We start from the raw sequence: 23,215 nt of genomic DNA on the forward strand, positions 1-23,215 counted from the left end.
GCTCCATTCCTTGGGTAAAACCTCAGACTAAAGCTCAAACTTTTGACTCCACACAATTTAGCATCCATGGAACAGCCTCTTGGGTCTGACCACTCCTCACCTCCGAGAAAAGTCTTATTAACTGTAGGGGATGGATTTTAGTTCCTCAAAAGGGCCACATGCTTTCCAGCCTCCTGGCCTTGGCGCATGTGGTTCCTTCTGCCCAGAAAGCCATCATGCCTTAGAACCTTCTCCTGGCTCATTCTTACCCAACCTGGTTTCAGGTGGGCCATCCCCTCTTCCGCAGACCCTTGTCTAGCTCCTCAAGCTGGGTCAGGTGCCCCCTCGGGGCTCCCTCAGCCCTCGCTCAGAGCCCTGGCCATCAGAGTTGTCACTATCAGGGGCACGGCTGCCTTCCTCACTGGACTGTGACACCTGTGAAGGCAGGGTCACCACTGGGTCCTCACAGTGACCCCTGGGTCCCTAGCACAGGGCAGAGCACAGCACAGTGACTCAATAAACTGTGACTGAGGAAATAAATGAATACCCAGAAAATCCTACACAGAGCCACTAAGACATCCAGACAAAGCCAGAGAGGAAGAGTCCCAGGGTTGGATCTTCAGGAATAATTGGAAGCTCTTGGTTCAAGATTTATTGCTCCTTTCCTTTGTTCTCCATTTCCAAGGATGCTGTCTTCCTGGGTGGGCCGACGCCCTAATCATACTGGTGGGAGGGGTAGGTGCTGTGGCCGTCATACTCATCGGTGGTGAGGCAGCGCAGCATGAAGTTGCCCAGGTCGTGTTTGGAGATGACTCTCGAGGGCCCTCGTCCATCCAGGGTCACTGTGTAGGCCTCAGTCAGTGGCTTGTCTCCGGCTAGACAGACAGAGGGGCAGGGTGTAGCAGACGCCCTTCCTCCCTCCCCCAACACGTGATCACTCCAGTGACCATCCCAGGGTGCCTCCTGTGTGCCCAGCCCAGATGGCAGGCGAGCCAACAATGGATGAATGCCCTCCCATGGGCAGGAAACTAATCTATACCCTTTACTTCATTCATTTGACAAATCCTTGTTGATTACCCATCATGTGTCAGGTGCTGAGCACCCAGCATGGGAAAAACCAACAAGAACTCCTGTCCTCAGCATGCAGGCATTCACTAGAATGAGGCAACTAATAAGATAAGAAAGTAAAATAGACACTATGTTAGATGGAGAGAAATAAAGCAGAGAATGGGCTCGGAACTATTATTAACTCTGTTTTACAAATGGGTAAACTGAGTCTCGGAGAGAGGAAGTCACTTCCCAGGGTTGCAAAGGGCCACTTCTCAGTGGCAAAGGCTAGATTTGCTCTGGGTCCCTCCATATGGATGCTTTCCTTTCTCTGGACCACCCTGGGAGGACTGAGTGACATGTCCCCCAGTGGGTCTGCATTTTATAAGCAGTGTAAGAGTGAACACATTTTTCTGACCTGTGAACAAGGAATTGGTGTGTCTTGATGCTGGGGATACCACTAGGTCTTTCTTAGACAGTGGGGAGAGCATTCAGGCATGACCTGGCTATTATGAGGGCATCTAGTGGCTGCATTATGATAATTAAAAATAGTATCTGACAGTGACCAACTTAATTTAGGGATCATATGCAGCAGACCAGCACAGGGACAACCTGGAGTCATGTGCCAGTGAGAAACACACACCCACACCCATGTGGCCTTCCTGCCAAATATGTTTAATCTGAGTCTCTGAGAAAACAACCAGAAAAAACCAGAATGTGAGACATTTAGAAAGACACCTGGCCTGGTTAATGTTATGAGAAATATTAGAAAAAAACAACAACAAAGATATGGGAGATTGTTCCAGATTAAAAGTGACATGGCAACTAAATGCAACACATGATCCTCGACTTGATCCTGATTTGGAGGGGAGAGGGAGGTAGAAGGATATTTTTTGACAATTAGGGAAATTTGAATATGGCGTGGATACTAAGTGATGTGACAGAGTTAGTGGCAATTTCTTTGGTGCAATAATGGTACTGTGATTTATACACAAATATTTTTCTTCTTGGAAGATGCCTATCGAGGTTTTAGGAGTGAAGTGTGATGATTTCTATAACTTACTCTCCAATGGTTTAGAAAAAAATATATATATATACACTATAAAAATAAATATATATATACTACATATGTATTCACATACAGACACATGCACATTAGATGTGTGCGTGGATGATAGATAGATAGATAGATAGATAGATAGATAGGGAAAGAAAGAAAGCAGGGCAAAATGTTAACAAGTGACCCTAGATGAAGGGTTTATAGGTATTCTTCATAAACCTTTAATTCCCTCAACTTTTCTGGAAGTTTCCAAGTTTTCACAAAACACATACAAAACAACAACAACAAGTACTCTGTCGAATAATTGTTAGGCATGATCTCTCTGGGTGTTCACTTCAAACCTGAGAGGTCAAAAAGTGATACTCGGAGCCCTGTTTACAGATGGGGAAACTGAGGCTCAGCGGCCTCAAGTCCACAGTGCTGGGCCTGGGATTTTCACTCAGCTTCTCTACCAGGAGAAGTTCAGGACTCTGGTTCAAATAGGGTCCTGACACGTCTCCTTTAACTGAAGCTAACCATTGAACCTTATCTGAACCTTCAGGTGTGTCGGCCTCCTCCTGTCAGGGGCCCCGGAAGGCAGAGAGCAAAGCAGAACTGTTCTTCTGGTGGGCAGGCAAATGTCTCCCCTGCTGGATATATAAGCCTGCTGAGAGCAGAGGCCATCTTATCAGGCACACAGTTCATACGCAAGAGACGTTTGTTGAATGACTGACCCTCTCCCTACGTTTGCCTCTGTCTCTCTCAGCATGGATTCCAGACCTCGGAGGGCAAAAGCGGTTGTAGGTGTAGTTCGCTGGTTTCCTCCACACCACCACCAGGAGGCGTGGTTCCCCTGCATTAGTTCATCCGACAAATATTTCCTGGCACCCACTACGTGCCAAGCCCTGTTCTAGGCACTGGGAATACAGTCGTGATCAAAACAAGACTAAATCCGTGCCTTCAAAGAGCTGACCTTCTAGTGACGGAGACACACACTACATAAGATAAAGAAAATATCTGATATGTGTGGTGAAGCATCACCCACGTTTCCTTGAACATGGGCCAGCCCTGGTCACTCGCTTCTAATGAACAGAGGGCAGGGGAAGGAGCCCTGAGATGTGACGCTCAGGGAGGCAGCGTGCAGGTGTGCCAGTGATAGTCCGCATCCCCCACACACACCCGTGAGGAAGCCTTCCTTCCACACGCTCCATCCCCAACTCCTGAGCAACCCCATGCGAGACCCCAGCAAGACGTGCCCGCTGAGCCTAGTCAGCTCCTGGTACTGAGAGGGACAGTCATAATAAATGAGGCTTGTTGCTCTGCAGTTCTAAATTTGGGGTGGCTTGTTCAACAGAGATCACTGAAAAGTATGTTAGAGAGGAGATAAATCAAGCACGAAGAAGGATAGAAAGTGCAGGGGGAAGGTTTGCCATTTTAGACTGGCCAGGGAGGGCCTGGCGGGCCTCCGCAGAGGACAGGAGGGAGCAGGCTGGTGGCGCCCCTGCCGCCGGGTCCCAGCCCCACTCACCTATGTGTGGCGGCATCACAGCCACGTACTTCAGGCCCGACTCCTTCAGCACCTTGTGCATCCGGATGTGGTCATCGGTCACATGCCGCAGTTGTGCGGGCACCTTGGCTGGGTCCCATAGTAGGAAGGCTGGGGGGACACAGGGCAGGGTCAGCCAAGGCTTGAGGACAGCGTGACCAGGCCCCCAGCCGCCAGTCTTGTGCCAGGACAACAGGGGCTCACCACTGCCTTCCAGGTGCTCCAGATGAAACGTGGGAGGTGGCCCGGCCTCCTGTCCTGCTCTCACAGCTCACGTAAGAGCTGACCGCTTCCCACCCCACCGGCTCCCGTCCACTGTTATCTCCTGCCCGGACTGTGGCAGCAGCCTCCTCCCTGGTCTTCCTGCCCCTGCCCTCACAATCTGTCCACATGTAGCCAGAGGGGGCCTGTGAACCCCCTGAGGGGACAGACCTCATCCGTGGCTCCATCTCACTCACAGTGTAAAAACAAAGTCCCCACCAGGGCCCTTGAGGCCCCGCCTGATCTGGCCCTACCAGCCCTCTGACCTCACCGCGCAACACTCTCCCCTTCACTCGCTCTGCCCCAACCACACTCCCGCCTCAGAGCCTTCACAGCTGGTGGTGCCTCTGCCTGGAGTCCTGTTACTCTCACCACGCAGCCCTCCTGGGGTCACTTTCCTTCCCAGGGAGGCAAGTGACGTGATGAAACACAGAGGGAAGGAGTGTGGACTGTGGAGACAGACAGTCTGGTTTCCCACATCAGCTGCCACCATGAGCTGTGTGAACTCGGTGAGCCAGTGGGCCTCCCTGTGCCTCCACTACTACTAGAGCTACTATTTTACTGAGCACCTACTCTGTGCCTCCACAAGTTTGAGTACTCAAAGGAGTTCTGTGAGGGTTAAGTGGCCTCCATCCCTAAGGCGTTCAGATGGTGCCTAGCATACAGTAAGTGCTCAATAAACGCTGTTAGCATTAACTGCTCTTGCTATGCACCCCGTAGCCTTTCTTTTGGATTACTCAGGGCATCTATTTGTTTAATGTCCATATCCCTTTATTGGGAGCTCTGTGAGGGTAGAGACCTGGTCTATATACCCACGGCCCTGTCACTTCCTCCAGGAAGCTTTCCCTGACTTCTTCTCAGGCTGGGTCAGGTGCCTCCTCTGGGCTCCCACAGTCCTCTAAGCTTCCCTCATCCCAGCCCTGACCCCTCTGCCTGTGGCCCCTGCATCACGGCCCTGACTACTCTGGCCTGTCACAGTCTGATGATGGTTCTGTTTACCACTTCCCTCCCATCTACGAGACCCATGAGTGCAGGGTCCAGGGCTGTATTGGTCACCACTGTGTCCCCGGCATCATCCAGCAAGGTTCAGGCACACAATTGGTACTCAGTAAATGCACAGTAACTTGGGATAGCTCCACAGCCACCTTGCAGAGGCCTCTGGGCTGCCTGTCCAGTAGTCACTCCCCATCCTTCAGTCCCACTGCTGTGACCCCGCCACCCACCCGAGGTGCAGGCCACGACCTTGTCCACGCCGTGAGCCTTCATGGCCGCCACAATATTCCGGGCGCCCTCGGACATCACTGTGGTAGGACCTTAGAGGGGACAGAGAGCGGCTGTCACTGGCGGGTGGCGGTGGCGGTGGGGGTGGCAGGGGCGGGGCCGGGGGCGGGGGTGGTGCTGGGGGTCGAGGTGCAGGAGGGGGCCGTGGGCAGAGGGGGGGCCCAGTACTGAGGTCATTGCGGGTGCCCAGCAGCACGATGACAGCATCCTGCCCAGCCACCGTCTTGTCCACATCGGCTGCCTGCCGGACGTCGCCCACAACCACGTGGGCTGGCTGGGGCCCCTCCGAGGGCAGCCTGGAGGCGTCCCGCACCAGCACTGTCACTTCATAACCTGCGGGTAAAGGGGCAGAGAGGCAGGTCAGCGGGCACGGGGACCCGCACTCCTGGGCTCCAGGGCCTGGGTCCTGGAGAGTGCCACAAACCCCCAAATCCACCCCCCAGGTCTCCTATTCTGGGGCAGTGGTCTTCACACATCTTTGCTGGCCTACCCACAGCTGACATTCAGCTGGTTGTTAAAATAGGGTGATACCTTCATGCTGGTTCATATATAACCTGCACTGAGGCCTCCAAGGCCCTCCCTAAGACTTCTGCACCCTCCAGCAACTGAAGGGTTAATTCTTGGCATCGCATGGGCCTATGCCCCGCTCCATGGTCCTGGAGGAAACTGAGGTACAGAGGAGGGCATGAGTTGCCCAAAGGTTGCCCGGTGCTGGCACAGGGCCCGGGCCCTGCCCCCAGCCTTACTTCTGAAGTGCCACACTCTGCCTTAACGGTCATTAAAGATTTTGAACATCGCCTCGGTATGTCCCCTTCCAAAAGAATTTTGGATAACTCTCTCTCCCAGCACCCACATGTGCACACCCATTTTAAAGTTCACAACTAATCTATTTCTTCCCTTGTTTTAAATAGCGGCAAAGGGTGTATTCCAAATAGTGATATTAAAAAGATAAATTATTAATTGTGGTCTCCGTTATGGACTGAAGGTTGTGTCCCCCCCAAAATACATATGTCTAAGCCCTAACCCCCAATGTGATGGTACTTGGGGGTGGGGCCTTTGGGAGGTAATTAGGTTTAGATGAGGTCATGAGGATGGGGCCCCTTGATGGGATTAGTGTCCTTATAAGAAGACCTCTAGTTTCCCTCGCTCCACCATGTGAGAAGATGGCCATCTGCAGGCCAGGAAGAGGGCCCTTGCCAGAAACCAAATCTGTTGGTACCTTGATCTTGGACTTCCAGCCTCCAGAATGGTGAGAAATATATGTCTTGTTGTTTAACACCATCTAGTCTACGGTGTTTTATTATAGCAACCCAAGCTATCTAAGGCAGACTCGAAATATCATTCTCACGAGAAATGAACCAGAGCTCCTTGGAGAAATGGCTGATTCCTGGGCTGGGGCAGGGAAGGACAAGACAAGCCTGGAACATCTTGACCTGCCAGCTGGTAAGGCAGTGCTTCAAGCATGATGGGGCCATGTCGAAAGGACAAAGAAGCCACTTGAAGCGTTGTCACTGGGACGTATCAGGGACAATATGCTTTACCCAAAAGAATACTGATGGCAAAGTACTGAAACCTATCAAACACAAAAAATCTGTGAGTTCATAATGATACTAACAAAGAAACCTCATTGGTCATCATTGGTAGCTATCAGAGGATTAATCCATCACTCCGAAAATGATAAAGGAAAAGGAAAAACAATAAAATTGTTCCAATTCTCTTGATAACTGTCATCATATATTTCAAAAGCCAATAATGGGAGATTTGTACACTCTGGGGAAATGATGATGATAACAATGATAAATATTTATAGAACTCACTATGTGCCAGGTACCAAGTGCCTTAGACACATTAACTCATTTAATTCTCAAAGTAACTCTGGGTTTGAATTCCAGCCCTACCACTAGCCAGCTGTATGATATTGGGCAAGTCACTTAACCTCTCTGGGCCTTAGGGCCTTCATTTGTAAGTGACACTAATAATAGTCTCTACCTTATAGGATTGTTATGGGTTTAAACAATACATCTAAAGGTTTAATGCAGTCAGTTGATTTTTGACAAGAGTGCCAAGACAATTCAATGGGGAAAGAATAGTCTTTTCTACAAATGGTGCTGGGACAACTGGGTATCCATATGTAAAGGAATGAAGTCGGATCCCTACCTCACACCATATATGAAAATTAACTCAAAATGATCAAAGATGTAAATGTAAGAGCTAAAACTATAAAAATCTTAGAAGAAAATATACACATAAATCTTTGTGACTTTGAATTAGGCAGTGGTTTCTTAGCTATGACACCAAAAGCACAAGCAAAAAAAGAAAAAATAGATACATTGGACATTATCAAAATTAAAAACTTTTGTGCTTCAAGGACACCATCAAGAAAGTGAAAAGACGACCCTCAGAATGGGAGGAAATTTTTGCAAATCATATATCCGATAAGGGACTTGTATTTGGAATATATAAAGAACTCCTACAACTCAATAATAAAAAGATGAACAACCCAATTAAAAACTGGGCAAAAGATCTGAATAGACATTTCTCCATACAAATGGCCAATAAACACATGAAAAGATGCTCAATATCATTAGCCATCGGGGAAGTGCAAATCAAAACCACAATGAGATACCACTTCACACCCACTAGGATGGCTATAATCAAAAAGAAAGATCTATGCAGTAATAGAAGTATAATGATGTATGCCTGAAATTTATACAATGTTATAAACCAATGTTACCACAATAAAAAAATTAATTAATTAAAAATGAAAAAAAAAAGAAAGACAACAAACTTGGTGTGCATGTGGGCATACTGAAACCCTCAGACACTGCTGATGGGAATGTTGAACAATGTGGCTGCTTTGGAAAACAGTCTGGCAGTTCCTCAGAAAGTTAAACACAGAGTTACCATATAACCCAGCAATTCCACTCCTAGGGATATGCCCAAGAGAAATGAAAACATATGTTCACACAAAAACTTGTACACGAATATTCATAAAGGCATTATTCATAATAGCCAAAAAGTGGAAACAACCCATATTTCCATCAATTGAATGGATACATACAATGTGGTATATCCATACAATATAACAGTATTCAACAATAAAAAGAAATGACATACCGATCCCTGCTACAACATGGATGAACCTTGAAAAAAATGTTTTTGCTAAGTGACAGAAGCCAGTCACAAAGAACCACATAGTGTGTGATTCCATTTATAGAATTTGTCCAGAACAGACAAATGTATGCAAATATATGCAAATCTATACAAACAAAAAGTAGATGAGTGGTTGCCTAGGGCCAGGGAAGGGGTTGAGCGGGAAAATGGGGAGTGATTTCTAGGGGTTTCTTTTTGGGGTGATGAAAATGTTCTAAATTGTGATGATGTTTGCACAACTCTGTGAATATGCTAAAAGCCACCAAATCGTATACTTTAAATGAGTGAACTGTATGGTTTGTGAATTACATCTTAACAGATAAAGCTTAATGAAGCTGCTATTAAAAAATGCAAAACTAAAACTAAAACAGACAAAGGAAAAGTGTAGGGGAGGGTCTGGCACAGTAGTGTTACATGGGTGTTGGCTGTTACTATACTTTTTAATCATCTCACTATTTTATTTCCTGGCCTGGTCTAGTCCTCTCCAGGCTCCTGGCCCATTTCACCCCCTCCAATCCATATTCCACAGGACAGCCAGACAGAGCTTTCCACAGTTAAAGCAAAGTGCCCCCCTGCACAGATCCCTCCCGTGACCCCCCGGTGCCCTGAGATAAAGTCACGCTCCTCACGACAGCCTTCAAGGCCCCTTGGGATCTGGCCTCTGCTCCTCTCTGGCCTGTCCTGGAGCACAGCCCTCTTCACCCACTGTATTTCTTTCAGTTCTTCAAATGCACCATGCTGTCTTCTTCTGCCTCCTGGCCTTTGCAAGTGCTTCCCCCTCTGCCTGGAGCACCCTTTACCCTCTTTTTCCAGGGCCCCCCAGCCACTGCCTCTGTCATGGCCCTACTTATGCTGACTTGGAAAAAACCAAAGGCCCTGCGGGTCCAGAGACTGTCATATTCGCCACCATCTCCCTGACTTTTTATAAACATAAAAGCACAGGCTTTACTGCCCCACAGACCTGGATTCAAACTCCAGCTCCATCGCTTACTGGCTGAGGAACCTCAGGAAATACCTTCCCTGATTGGACCTCAGTCTCCTCTCTAAAGTGAAGATCGAAATCCCCAGCATCCCCATCCTGTGTGACCACCTTTCATAAAGGAATAACACAAAACCTGTGCTGCCCTCACATACGTTGGGGAGCAGAGGGGGCTTTTCGGGGGCCAATATGGGCACTGGTTAACTGCCACTGGTTAAAATGGACCCTAGTAGACTGTGGGTATTTTTTGGAGAAACATGTTCTCACGGACAGTGAGAGTATGACACAGGCCCAGCACAAGGGTGTCCATTAGGGTCACATTATTGGTGATTATAGACATTTATCAAAAACCTCCTATGTGCCAAGGGCTGTGCGCAGCTCTTTCCACAGATGAATGGTATGTTTTTTTAAAAAAATTTTTTTAACACAATCCACATTTAAATTGAGATTTAAATTTAAATATAACCTAGTGGCTACCATACCAAACAGTACAGTTTTAGAATGCACAGATTTTACTCTTTACAAAGAACAAGAGCATTTGTAAGCTATTTCCAAATTTTTTTTCAAATCCCTTACTTTACTTATATTTTTCCCTTAATTTCTTATTTTGAAATAAATTCAGACCTATAGAAAAGTTGCAAGACCTAGATTTTCATATTTGCTTTTGCTTTATCCTTCTGTGTGTCTATATAATATATATAACATACATAATTATATATCTTGTATATAAATATATATACGTATACATATATAATTACACATAAATGTTTTTTCCATAACTATTTGAGAGTAAGGTGCAGAAATCATGCCCCTTTTAAGGTTTTTTTATCTCAACCCTCAATACAAAATAGATTTCACAGCCTAGCCCAGTATACACAACCTATACATATATAATTCAAACAAAAGTTTCATAAAACCAATATTTAACATGCAATACACTCTGATACGGTTGTGACCAACTAAATATATTTTAGAACTCACTATGACTCACACTTTGAAAAGCACCAGATTGCAACAACCCTACAAGGTAGGTATTAAAATGCCCATTTTGAGGATGGGGAAACTGAGGCAATTTTAGGTGTCTGGGCCAGGATCACACAGCTATAAACTGAGTTCACTCGGCCAAGGAGTGTTGATTGAGGTAAATAAATACCCAGCTCCTTTAAGCCCTTCCTTTTTCTGATGGGGACTGCAAGGCTTAGAGCTGTGAAGAGACTTGTGGGAGCCACAGCGAGAGGGCAGGGCCTACCCGGGGCCCCAGCTCTCAGTCCCCAGGGGATGCAGTCCCAGCTGTGACCAGCAGGGTGGATGAGTGAAATTCAGTGTTATTCCGGATTAAGGGAAAGGTAATAACGTGGGAATCTGGTTCCTCAGGATGACTCAGCACCTCGAGACTTCTCCCTCTTACTTCCTCCCCCAGAAATGCTTATCAGCAAACTTGTTTCTCCCCCTCCGACAAGTCAGGATCCTCACTAGGTCTTCCTGGGGAGGGGGAGAAGAGTGGGCTAATGGGGAACTTTCCAGTAGAGTCCCTCCAAGGTAGAGCTGGGCTAGGACACAGCAGAGAGTGGGATCCTGGCAGCCTGCACCCTTTGGGGGCACCCAGATAGTCAATATCTTCAGAGTCAGGGAGGCCAGCAAGGGTGGGGCCCTCTATCTGGAAGTCTCGTCCTGCTGCGGGTTGGTGAAGTCTGGACAGTGGGGGCAGGGGAAGTTTATCCCCTTTCCTGCAGTAACTCCGAAGTTTCAGTCCCCATCGACTTTCCCAGGACCAGTGTCCCATCTTCACCCAGGTCTCCGTGCTCCCCTTTCCACTAGGTGCTCACAGCAACCCACCCTCCGGCCTTTTCAACCTCCAGCCTTGGTGCCCACGCCAAGAGCCGGTGGACTTTTGGCGGTTAAAGCATCGACTGGGTTCAAATCCCACACCGCCACTTTCCAGCTGTGTGATATTGGGCCATTCACTCTCTGGGCCTCGCTTTTCTCATCTGTCACCTGGGGTGATATAGTTAGTTCCCAGCCCACATGATTGCCCTGAGGATTTAACACCTGTGAAGAGAGGGTGGTGCTGGCGGTGAGCCCACGCCCGCTTAGTAAGCCCTGGCAGGGTGTGCTCACCACCGCCACCACCACCACCACCACCACCACCACAACAGCATTTCATAAGCTCCCTGAATTTAAACCTGTCCCTGGAGACCCCCAGGCTCCCAGGGCCAATTCCGATTCCTGGACTCACGTAAAATCGGATCTCATAGCATCCCCAATGTCTGCCCCTGTGGCCGCCTGCTTTGTCCCCTCACACACCAAGGCACTGATGGCTCCAACCAGCCTCGGTCCGGCCCCACGATGCCCCTTCCTAAAAAAGCACTGCCGGCGCACCCCGTGACATCCCCCGCCTGCCCCAGCTCATGCCTGCTTTCACCGCCTGCGCCAGGGTGGGGAGCCCGGTCATGCCGGTGGCGCCGAAGATCGCAATCTTCTTGACGGGCATGCTGCGGGGTCGAAGGGGTGCGAGGCCACGGAGTCGCAGGACGCGCGGGAACAGACTGGCTGCGGGGCTGCCCTCTCGGTCCTTCCGAAGTGGGAGGGACGGGGCGGGGCCGGCTCAGAGGGCCTCGCCTCCGCCCGCCTCTGGGCCCGGGCTCAGGCCGAGGGGCGGGGCCAGGCTGGCCACGCCTCCAGCCTGGAGGAAGGCGGTGGGCGGGGCAGGAGGCAGCTCGCCTCCGCCTGCCGTTCAGCCCCGCCCCCTCCGCCCCCTGCTTGGACTGGGAGGCGTGGCCGTATCTGCCGGTCTAGGGAGGGCGCGGATGGACTCCAGCGCTCCAGCACCCAGGGCGGGGCGGGGCGAGCGCGGGCCACGCCCACCGGCCTCCCCCAGCTCACGCCGCCTCTCCTAGCGCCGAGGCCAACGTGGGACACCAAGCCCAGGGCCTCCTGGAAGCTGCAAAGGGGAAAGTGAGGGAGGGCAATGTGGGTATATAGGTGTATGGGACACTGTGTCACTGCGTGTCTATGTGTCCGCGGGACCCTGTGTGACTCTGTAAGCCCAAGGGAGAGCATGATTGTGAGTGACACCATGTGCCATTCTCTGTGTGTAACACCGTGTTACAGTGTGAGACTGTGACACCACGTCTGGCAAGCATTGACGCTGTTCTTGTGTGACCTTGTGGTGACACTGTGGGTGACACTGTGTGTCAGTCTGTGATGCTGTATGCGTCCATGATGTTGGGGGATATGGTGTGGGATGTGTAAGATGTGTTATACGGGAGTGTGTGACTGTATTAGACTGTGGCAGTGTGTGACACTGCATGTGTCATGTAAGGATGTGTGACACTGTGACCCCCTTGAGTGTGTGGCTGTGGGTGTTACTGTTGTGATGCTATTTGTGACCTCCTCTATGTGATGTATGAGTGTGTGACAGTGCAGCATGTGTGATCCCCATGTGTGTGTGTGACGGATGTGACAAATTCGAGTGTGTAAAAGTGGGTGACACTGTGTGATTGTGAAGCCAGGTATGATGTGTGAGTCACTCTTTGTGACCCCATGAGAGTGACTGTGCAACAGTGTGTGACAGATGTGTGTCTGTGTGTGACACCATGTGGATGATGGTGGCACTATTTGAGTGTGTCACAGTGTGTGATGCTGTCGGGCACTGTGCCCGTGTGGGACCCAGTGTGAGCATGTGTGTGACTGCCTGTGAGTTTGAATGTTTGACCCTGTGTGACCCCATATGAGGGGGTGACACTGTGTGAGTGTGTGGATGTGGATACTGTTTGTGACGCTGTATGTGACCCAGCGTGGGAGTGTGTGACCCCGTGGGGGGCCCCCGCGAGCGCAGCTGTGTATTACACGCCGTGGCCGGGTGTGTGACCGCGCGTGGGCCCGCGCCGCAGGCGGCCGGGGCGGCGGGGCCGGCGGGCGGGAGGGGGTCCCGGGGGCGCGCCGAGCGCGGCGGCCGCGCGAGCGGGGGGAGGCGCGGCGGCGGCGGCGCATGCGGATCGGGCCGAGCGGCGGGGCCGACGGGGCCGAGCGGAGCCGGGCCGGGCCGGGCCGGGCCACGGACGCCGACGAGGAGGGCGGTCGGGCGCGGCGAGCAGCGGGGACGGCGGTACCCGCGGCCGCGGGGCCCAGGTGAGCGGCGTGGGGGCGGATAGCCCCTCCCTGCAGCATCCCCCACCTGCCCGAGCATCCCTCCCCCGCGCGCCGTGAGCACGGCCTGAGCCCCCAGGTCTCCCTGGCTGCAGGGGAGGCGGAGGGGCGAGCTCGGAATGAGCCCCCATCCCTCAACCCAGTCCAACCTCCGCGCCATGCGTGGGTCTTCCACCCAGGCCTTGTCGCCCCAGGGCCCCTCCTTGGGAACGGTGACTAGACTGCAGGGAGAGAGAGGCCCGGCCTTGGAAGGGTTAAAGCCTGCCATCCCATCCCCAGCCTCGCGCGGGCGGCCGCGGGACACCCCTTCCACCGCCACCGCAGCCTTCTTCTCCCCGCCTTCCCCATTCAGTCGCGTAATGGCCAGGGCTGTTCCCCGGCCGGACTGACCCGGAGCTCACCAAGTGCTCAGCGCCTCCCCATCCCCGTGTCCTCCATTGAGGAAACAGTTCTGCTCACTATTTGACGGGGAGGGAAACTGAGGCACAGAGAGGCCAAGTTAACGATATGGATTAAAGATACAGCAAGAATAAAGCAGGACTTGAATTCAGTTCTGACTCCAGCACAGACACTTTGATTCGCTAAGATATGTGACCAGAGGATGAATGATAAGAGCCAGGATCATGTATTGAGGGCTTGCTGTATACTGGATACCATGTTCCCTGCATTGTTAACTCATTTCATCTTGAGACACCCCTAGGAAATGGGTACGATTATCATTACCATTTTACAGATGTACCAACTGAGGCCCAGAGAGGGGAAGTGACTTGGCTAAGGTCACACAGTGGTAGGTAGTCATGTGTCCACTACAGCTTTCCTTGGAAGAAGGGAAAAATAACAATGGATTTTGGAGTGTCCTCCAAAAGGGACAATCTCCACTACACTGACCAAGACCTAGATCCTGCCTTCCTAAAATCTGGTGGGTTGGCAACTGTCTGAATCTTTTGAGAAGGGGGACACTGATCTTCTCCCTGTTCTCTCCTTTCTTAGTCTTACAATCAGGCCTGGGGTTCCGGAAGGTGGAGGAGATGTATCTGATGTGTTGTTAAACTTCCTATGTACAATCTGGCAGTGTTCTAGAACATAGCTCTGGAGTCAGACAATATCTCAGTTAGCTATTGGCACAATAATGCTGTATAAGAAACCACCCCCGAACTCAGTGTCTTAAAACACTAAGCATTTATTTAGCATTGAGTGTGAGGTCATGACTTAGCTGGGCTCATCTGGGCTGATTCACATGTTCAGATGGGGAGGGGGATGTTGACTCTTGGCTGCTCTAGCTGGCCGTGGCCTGAATGACTGGACCTTGGACCTGGACTAGCCTAGCTGTGTTTTTCTCATGGCTACAGTCACGAGCAAGCAGAAACATGCAAGGCCTCTGGAGTCCTAGGCTCAGAACTCACTGCACTGCCAGCTCATTCTGTTGGTCAAAGCAAGTCGTGTGGCCAAACCTAAAGTCAAGGGGTGGGACGTGTCCCCCTACCTGACTCTTCCACCCCTCCCCCCCCACAGTAGGAGAGCACTGAAGAGCTATATGGCAAAGGGTGTGGCTATAAGGATGAAGAACTGGGCTGTTAATGCAATCATTGAATCACAGTGTCTATGTTTGAATCCTGGCTCCTCATTAGCTGTGTGACCTTGGGCAAGTGAATTAACCCCTCTGTGCCTCAATTTCCTCCTCTGTAAAATAGGCCTAATAATAGCCTATCTTTAGGGAGCTAAATTTCTGGGAATTAAATAAGATAATGTATATAAGTACTGAGCACAGTGCAAGTGCTCAAGAAATATTAATTTTTGTTATTACTGCATTATAGAGTTCTGTTGATAACAATGTTATCATTCTAACAATAATAACAGTGACAATTTGCCGAGCCCCTACCCTGTGCCAGGTGCTAAGTCAGGTATGAAGTGGTCCGAGTGAACATTATTGTCATTATTATCATGTCCACTTTGAAGACAGGGAAACTGAGGGCGAGAGAGGGGACAGGACTCACAGTCAGTGGCTGTTAGAATTGGGACCTCTGAGCTCAGGCCCTGTTTCCAGCCCTAACCTGCCTCTGCCGGTCCCCAGGCCTCACCTTCCCTGATGGCGCAGGTACCAGGGGAAGTGGACAACATGGAGGGCCTGCTGGCCCCTAACAACAACAACCCTGCAGCCCGCTGGGAGAGTCCTGATCGGGGCTGGGAGCGGGAGCAGCCTGCTGCCTCCACTGTAGCCGCCTCGCTCTTTGAGTGCTCCCGGATCAAGGCCTTGGCAGGTACCTGGAGGAGGGCTGGGGTGGGAGGAGGGTGTGGAGGGGGCAGCCGGGATGATGTCTGTGTATCTCAGTGCCTGAGAACCTTGGTGGCCTGGAGGATGGGAGAGCGTTACAGACACCCAGAACTTGCATCTTGAGACCAGCACTGTCCAACAGAACTTTCCATGATGATGGAAAAATGTCCTCTATCTGTGGTGTCCAATATGCTAGTACTTGTGGCTGTGAGCACTCGAAATGTGGCCAGCGCTCCTTGAGGGACTGAATTTCTAATTTTATTTAGTTTTAATTAATTTAAATGGAAATAGCCACATATAGCTTGCGGCTGCTGTATGGGGCAGGGCAGCCTAGAACCTTAGAAATGTACAATCCCAGAAATGTGGACCTTCATAAGCATACTTCCTCAGCATCCCAAAATGCTGAAACATCGGCTCTTCGGACCTTGGAATGTCAGACTCAGAGATTCTTCGAACCTGAGACTTTAGAAACGGAGATTCTTGGAAACATAGAACTTTATAATCGTAGGCCTTAGAAATTTTAATCATTGGCCCCTAGGATCTTAGACCCTTAGAAACCTAAACTCTAATACACATAAATTCTCAGGGCTTTATAATCCTAAAGCTTTAGAATTTCAGATAAGAAATGTGGATCCTGAGAACTGTAAGATAGAATGACCAAACCTTCCTGCTTTTGGCCCTGAAATCCTCAGTCTTGGGTCAGTGGGGATGGTTGGTCACCAGCTTGGATGTTTTAGAACAATATAAGCAAAACACAGAGAACTATGTAGTTATAGAATCTTAGAAGCTTAGACCTTTGGAATTGTAGACCCTTAAACCTTAAGACTTTATATTGGTAGGGCTTAGCACCTCAGAAGCATTAAAACTTTATGAGCAAAGACCTAGAGAACCTTCAGAGATGTGTAACTTCATAATCATAAGCCTTACGCCTTTAAAAACATCAGACCCTTAGTACCTTTGATGCTTGGGGCCCTAACATCTCAGAAACGTGGAGTGTTATAAACTATAGATTGTTATAATCATGAAATCTTAAAACCCTAAAGTCAGAATCAGTTCCTTCAAAGTCTGAGGATTTTAGTAACTTGGCATTTGACAATCATGGGATCTTTGATACTAAGATTTTTGGAACTTTATGTTTTTTTATTTTTTATTTTTTAAATAATTTTATTTATTTATTTATTTTCCCCCAAAGCCCCAGTAGATAGTTGTATGTCATAGCTGCACATCCTTCTAGTTGGTGTATGTGGGACGTGGCCTCAGCATGGCCGGAGAAGCGGTGCGTCGCTGCGCGCCCGGGATCCGAACCCGGGCCGCCAGTAGCGGAGCACGTGCACTTAACCGCTAAGCCACGGGGCCGGCCCTGGAACTTTATAATTATAAGATGTCAGGTAGTGGTGTCAAACTCAAGGGCGTCTTGGGAAGCAGGTGACATAAATGAGTGAGTGGGCTGGGGGCCATGATCAACCGGAGAACAGAGCCCTGGTCACCAGCTCTAGCCATGGGGAAATGAGGGCCCAAAGTTGCGAGCTCTGATGCTCACCTGCAATTTCCCAATTAAAAAAAAATCTGTATGTGCCACAAACTATGAACCAGATTCAACCCTTGGATTGCCAGCTTCCTCTGATTTAGGAACCTAGAATGATATAAACATATACTCATGGAAAGTTAAAATTGTATTTTTAGACTCTTAGAGCCTTAAAAACTTGGAGATATATCAACTTAGAACTCTAGAATTTATTATTTCATCCACAAATATTTATTCAGTGCCTGCCCTGGGCCTGGCCTGTGCTGGACAATATGAGGGACATAACGGTGACTGAGCTGGCCCCGGTCCTGTCCCCGCGGGGCTCCCAGTCCAGTGGGAGAGTTAGATTCGGCCAGAGAGTGATGACCCAGAGGCGTCAGGGCCAGGCTGGGGGAGGCACAGGCAGAGGGCTGTGATGGGGAAGCCCAGGGGATGTTGGAGGCCAGATGAGGTGCCTGATCCAGTCTAGAGAGTCAGAGGGCTTCCTGGAGGGGGAGATGCCTAAGCTGAGGCCTAAAGGATGAATAGGAGTGAACTCTGGGGTGGAGAGGGGAAGAATATTCTAGGTAGAGGGAACCGCGTATGCAAGACCTCCAGAAGTTGGGAGAGGCTTGAGTGAGGTGGTCAGTACTTGATGGGAGAGGAGCCAAAAGGAGCCAGATCTTAGAGGGCCTTGTTGGCCATGATGAATGGCGTCAGGTCACCGGGGAGCTATGGTATGATTTTAAGCAGAGGTGGGATGTGGTAACGTGAAGATCAAGGACTCTTCAACTCGTGGAACCACTGTCTCAGAGAACATCAGCCCTGGACACCTCAGATGGCATCTTGAGTGCAGAGAAACGTAGGGATCCCCTTTAAGAAAAAAAATTCTCATACATTTCCTGTGTCTACTTAAATTATTATAACTATAGTTTTCTTAAATGCACACAAACACACAACTCTGTTTATATCTCTTATGTCTACAGTTCTCTGCAGCTAAAACGCATTGTATTGACTCCAGACCCAAACCACAAAGCCAGTAACGTTCAGCTTAACAGTAACTTCCGGATGCTGCTATGCTGCTAGAACGATGTTGCTGCTCAAAATGCTAATATGACGTAGACCACTAGGGTGCATTTTCTTTTGCATCCCTTTGCCCACTTCTCTCATGGTTTTTCCCTATTCCAACTAAGACCAAACCTTTGAGCAGAGTCCTCCATAACATGTTCTTGCATGAAGACATTTAAAAAAATTGTCTACGTCGTTACACCTGAAACTAATATAATGTTGTGTCAATTATACCTCAATAAAAAAAAAGTTAGGGGCCAGCCCCATGACATAGTGGTTAAGTCCACACACTGTGCTTCAGCGGTGGCCTGGGGTTCGTGGACCCGGATCCTGGGCGTGCACCTACATACAGCTCATCAAGCCATGCTGTGGCAGCGTCACACATACAAAATAGTGGAAAATGGGCACAGACGTTAGCTCAGTGACAGTCTTCCTCAAGCAAAAAGAGGAAGATTGGCAACAGATGTTAGCTCAGGGCCAATCTTCCTCACCAAAAAAAAAAAAAAAGTCACCTGAATCTCATGCTCAGCGAGTTCCCTTAATCACATTCCACAGTTTGTGGCTTGCTGTCATCATCAGTTTGTGTAAGGCCCCTCTCCTCTTTATCTGTTCTTTTTTCTCTTTTATTCCCATATCTCACACCAATGCCTTCTCCCCTATAGGCAACCATTCTGATAGTTTTAATGCAAATCTTTTCCTTTGCACGTGGATGACTTTGCAAAATGTGCATTGCTAATTAGCGTGCATGTATACCTATATTTTAACTCTTTATTAAAATGTTACATGCATACAGAAAGGCAGATAAATCATGAGCGTCCAGCACTTCCACAAATGAGCACTCTCTTGTAACCAGGACCCAGATCAGGAAACAGAATATGAGTGCCCCAGAGAAGCCCTCCTTGGGCCGCCTCGCTCTCACTACATCCCAGGTGGAAACACTCTCCTGACTTCTTTTTTTTGAGGAAGATTGGCCCTGAGCTAACATCTGTTGCCAGTCTTTCTCTTTTTGCCTTTTTTCTCTCCAAGGCCCCGGTACATAGTTGTGTATCATAGTTGTAGAGTTGTAGCTCTTCTATATGGGAAGCCACCTCCGCATGGCTTGATGAGCCGTAAGTAGGTCTGCGCCCAGGATCCGAACAGGTGTACCCCCCGCCACCGAAGAGGAACTCACAAACTTAATCACTACACCATTGGGCCGGCCCCCTCTCCTGACTTCTAACGGTGTAGATTCACGCTGCAAGTGTTTGAACTATATATAAATGGAATCATGCTGTGTGTCTCCTTTTGTGTCTGGCTGCTTTCACTCAACACTTTGCTTGTGAACTTCACCCCTATCTACCTGGGGTGTAGGCTGTTCCTTCTCATTGCTGTATAGTATTCCATGGGGTGAACATGCCATAGCTCATTCATTCACCTGTTGATGAACGTTTGGGTTGCTGCTGAATTAGGGCTACCCCAAACTAAACTGTTATAAACTCGGAATTACTAGTATTACACACAATTACAAACTAAACTATTACGAACTATTGCTGCTCTAAACTTTCTAGTACGTGTTTTTTTTTTGGGCAGAAGCGCTCATTTCTAGTGGCTTCTACCGACTCAGGAGTGAAATTGTTGGACCATAGGGTAGGTGTATATCTACCTTTAGTAGCAACTTCCATTTTGCATCATTTCACATTCCCTCCAGCAGTGGATGAGTGATTCATTTGCTAGACATCCGACTCTTGATATGGCCAGTCTTTTTCATTTTAGCCATTCTGGAGGGTGTGCATTCTTCTGTGGTTTTCATTTGCATTTTCCCAATGATTAATAACAACTAATGAGATGAAACACCTTTGCAGATGTTTATTGACTATTTCAATCTCCTCCTGTGAAGTGCCCATTCACATCTTTTGCCCATTTCCTATTAATTTTCCCGCCTTTTTCCAGTTGTTTTGCAGGAGTTCTTGTATATTCTGGGTACCAGTCTTTGGTCAGACACATGTGTTGTGAATATTTTCTCCCACTATGTGGCTTGTCTTTTCATCCTCTTAATGTTACCTTTTGATGAACAATATGTTTTAATTTAAATGTAGTCTACTTTGATAATTATTTAATAATTATTTCCTGTATAGATAACACTTTGTGTCTTCTTTAAGAAATCTTTGCCTACTCTAAGATCATGGAGATATTCTTTGATATTTTCTTCTAAAAGCTTTAGTGTGTTTCTTTCACATTGAGACTTATAAGCCAAATGATATTTATCATATTTATTGTTGTGTACAGTGTGTGTCAGGGTTCATTTTTATCCCCCATGTGGATATCCAGTTGACTCACCTCCATTTATTGAAAAGACTCTCCTTTCCTTCCTGAACTGCAGTGTCACTTTGTCATAAATCTGGGAGCCTTATGTGTATGGGTTTGTGCACGCAGGTATTGCTGACTGACACAAGTTTTATCATGTTCTAGAGGGCATTTTTTGCATTATTCAGCACTATGCCACTCATCCATGTAGCTCTGTTTCCATCTAATCTGTTGCTTCTAGCTGATGCATGGAACTGATGGTGTGCTTGGAATTCAAGGGTGCACTCACCTTTCCCAGTGATGGACACCAGCCTGTCTCCAACCCTGAATCTGCCCCCACCCACCCTCCCCCCCAAATAGCACTGCACTGAACATCTTCGTATATGCTTCTGTGAACCAGTATGAAAAAATTTGGGGGACATATACATAGAGGAAGAATTGCTGGGTCATGGGGGTATGCAGTAATTTAATTGGACTCACGTGGCTTTCAGAATGGCTGCCCCAGTCTATACCTCCCACCAGCAGGCATGAGGGTTACGATATTCCCACATTTCTACCAGTGCTTGGTATTCTATAGCTTCCCAACTTTTCCCAGATCAGTAGCCAACAATATCATTTATATATCTCTATATCCTTTTATCCTTAACCAGTAATGGATAAAAGAGTGGTTATTCCTCTGCTCTATGACTATCAATGTATTAAAGATAGGAATAAATGAAAGTCTTGTACTAAGGAAATGTATTTCACTTGTGATTGGCAGTTACCACAGTGGAGAAGAAGATATAAATGGTAAAATAACTCAATATGAGCACAATGGCAGAGGTAGGACAATTGTTATTTTTGGCTTGGAGTCTTGACAACCCAAAGGTGTCTGTGCCAGCTGGAGTCCTGGCAGGAAGCAGATTGCCCCTCCAAAGGGGTAAAATTGAGGAGAGTTTATGAAGGGACTATTTACAAAGGTGTGAGCAGGGGTATGGGAACCTACCAGGGCAGTGGAGACCCCCAGGGACTGGGGTGGGGCAGGGAGTGGGGAGAGGGGAGAGAGGGGAGAGGAACCAGGCACTGCCAGAGGCTAGTCAGACAGGGAGAGAATAAATTCCTCGGTCCTTCCTCTCTCCTCTCATCTCATGCTAGCCAAACTCAACCGAAAGTCTGGGGCCTTTGAGGGCTGGGGAGCCCATTCATACAGTCCACACTGGCCAGCCTGCCTGGGCCCAGAGCAGGTGCAAAAGAGTGGAGGTGGCCCCAGAGGGGCAAATGAAAGACACCCCGCAGGGTAGCCAGACATGCTCACCAACACCGTCAACATTCAGTGTCACCTTATTGCAGAAGTGGCGCTCGGAGACATTTGATTTCACCCCCACTGTGTTTTATAAAAGCATAAATCAGTTGCTAACATTTAAAAATAGGGATATTTTGTCTTTAAAAAAATCCAGATTTTTGGCTCCTCATGGAATATCACGTGATATGGCAACACTGGACCTCCGTTCCTGGGAGGCCCCAGTCACAGGGGCTGTGGGGCCGCTGCCCCCTTTTAGGAGGGCCTAGTTCTCTACAGTTCAGAGCCTGCCTGGTCCCTGTGGGCATTTCAGTTCTGGACCCCAGCTCCCTGCTAACAGGGTTGTAATCACAAAACCCGAGATCTCACGGCATAGTCCTCTATGAAGTCGCCATCCAGGTGGTCCAGGATGTGTTTCTATTAATTTTCTTTGGAGATCATTGAAATGAAATTACAAAATAAAATAATCTCATGGATCCCTGTCCTCCAAGCATGATACCCAGGGTCCCCCAGAACCCAAGGAAGAAACCCTGATGTAGCCCAAACCCCTCATTTTGCAAATGGGAAAATAGAGGCCCAAAGAGGAGAGATGACCTCTCGAAGTGACACAGCTGGTCACCCATACAGGCAGGACTGAATCTAGTTGTCCTCATTTTGACACCACTCTGGGGATGCACTGACGTCCCACTTTGCCTTCAGCATTGGCCAAAATCTGCTCTTGGGCCTGGGCATTGGCCGTTGGAAGGCGGAATAACCAAATCCCCAATTCTACATCTTTTCTGTCATCACTTCCTCACGTGTGATAGATGATCATGTGTTCACACAGGTCCCCATCCCATCCAAACAACACAAAACCCACATGTAAACAAACAAGATATGTCATTTGGATTCACTGTTGGTTTCTGCATATTTACTTTCAAAATAGAGGTAAACATTCAAGATCTAATTTGAAGTAAAAGAAATACAGGTCAGTGAGTGTATATTTTCTACTGCTAGAGTCAAATGCAGTATTTTATAATGTTACAAAAGGTAAATTTTATGAAAAAAGAAATTATTGGGAGATTTCAAACGGCTAAGAAGGGAAATAGACTGGGAATACACATCTTGATTCCTGCACTGATAGGAAACTTAAAAGTGTGACTACTAAATTATTTAGTAATGAAATGCGAAGAGTATCTGTACAGCCTAAGCTGCTGTAACAAAGAGACCCAACAATACAGTGGCTTAAAGGAGACAGAAGCTTACTTCTCCCTCCTGGACAGTCCCTAGATGAGCAGCCTTGTTGGCAGGGAGGCTCCGCGCTGAGTAGTTGGGGCGGATTCCGGGTTCCTTCTTCCATCCTGTGCTCTGTGGACCTTGGTGTTCAAGCTTGTGG

At 48.5% G+C, this 23,215-nt stretch overlaps 2 protein-coding genes across 2 annotated transcripts in view; one reads left to right on the forward strand and one right to left on the reverse strand.

Moving 5' to 3' along the window:
• Positions 1-616: 616 nt before the first annotated feature.
• BLVRB (biliverdin reductase B) lies at positions 617-11,873 on the reverse strand. Its single transcript, XM_058529349.1, has 5 exons — positions 11,698-11,873; positions 5,322-5,486; positions 5,096-5,185; positions 3,594-3,722; positions 617-854 (listed from the first exon to the last, which is right to left on the reverse strand). Exons 1-5 carry the CDS (start codon positions 11,774-11,776, stop codon positions 694-696), a joined length of 624 nt encoding a protein of 207 aa, XP_058385332.1. The 5' UTR covers positions 11,777-11,873; the 3' UTR covers positions 617-693.
• A 3,633-nt stretch (positions 11,874-15,506) lies between these two features.
• Positions 15,507-23,215, forward strand: part of SPTBN4 (spectrin beta, non-erythrocytic 4) — a 70,287-nt gene continuing 62,578 nt past the window's right edge. The window contains exon 1 of the mRNA XM_058529350.1: positions 15,507-15,692. Coding sequence (XP_058385333.1) covers positions 15,521-15,692 — 172 coding nt within the window. The 5' untranslated portion in view covers positions 15,507-15,520. The remainder of the gene's footprint in view (positions 15,693-23,215) is intronic.

The sequence above is a fragment of the Diceros bicornis genome, chromosome 34 (assembly GCF_020826845.1).
Source record: "Diceros bicornis minor isolate mBicDic1 chromosome 34, mDicBic1.mat.cur, whole genome shotgun sequence".
NCBI lineage: Eukaryota > Metazoa > Chordata > Mammalia > Perissodactyla > Rhinocerotidae > Diceros > Diceros bicornis.

What these genes read in the sequence shown, in the direction of transcription:
- BLVRB (XM_058529349.1), bottom strand. Translation starts at nt 11,776, where the DNA reads ATGCCCGTCAAGAAGATTGCGATCTTCGGCGCCACCGGCATGACCGGG. An exon ending in GGCGCAGGCGGTGAAAGCAG is followed by an intron (nt 5,487 to 11,697) that starts GCATGAGCTGGG and finishes CTTTACCCGCAG; the next exon opens with GTTATGAAGTGACAGTGCTG. An exon ending in GGTCGTGGCCTGCACCTCGG is followed by an intron (nt 3,723 to 5,095) that starts GTGGGTGGCGGG and finishes GTGTCCCCCCAG; the next exon opens with CCTTCCTACTATGGGACCCA.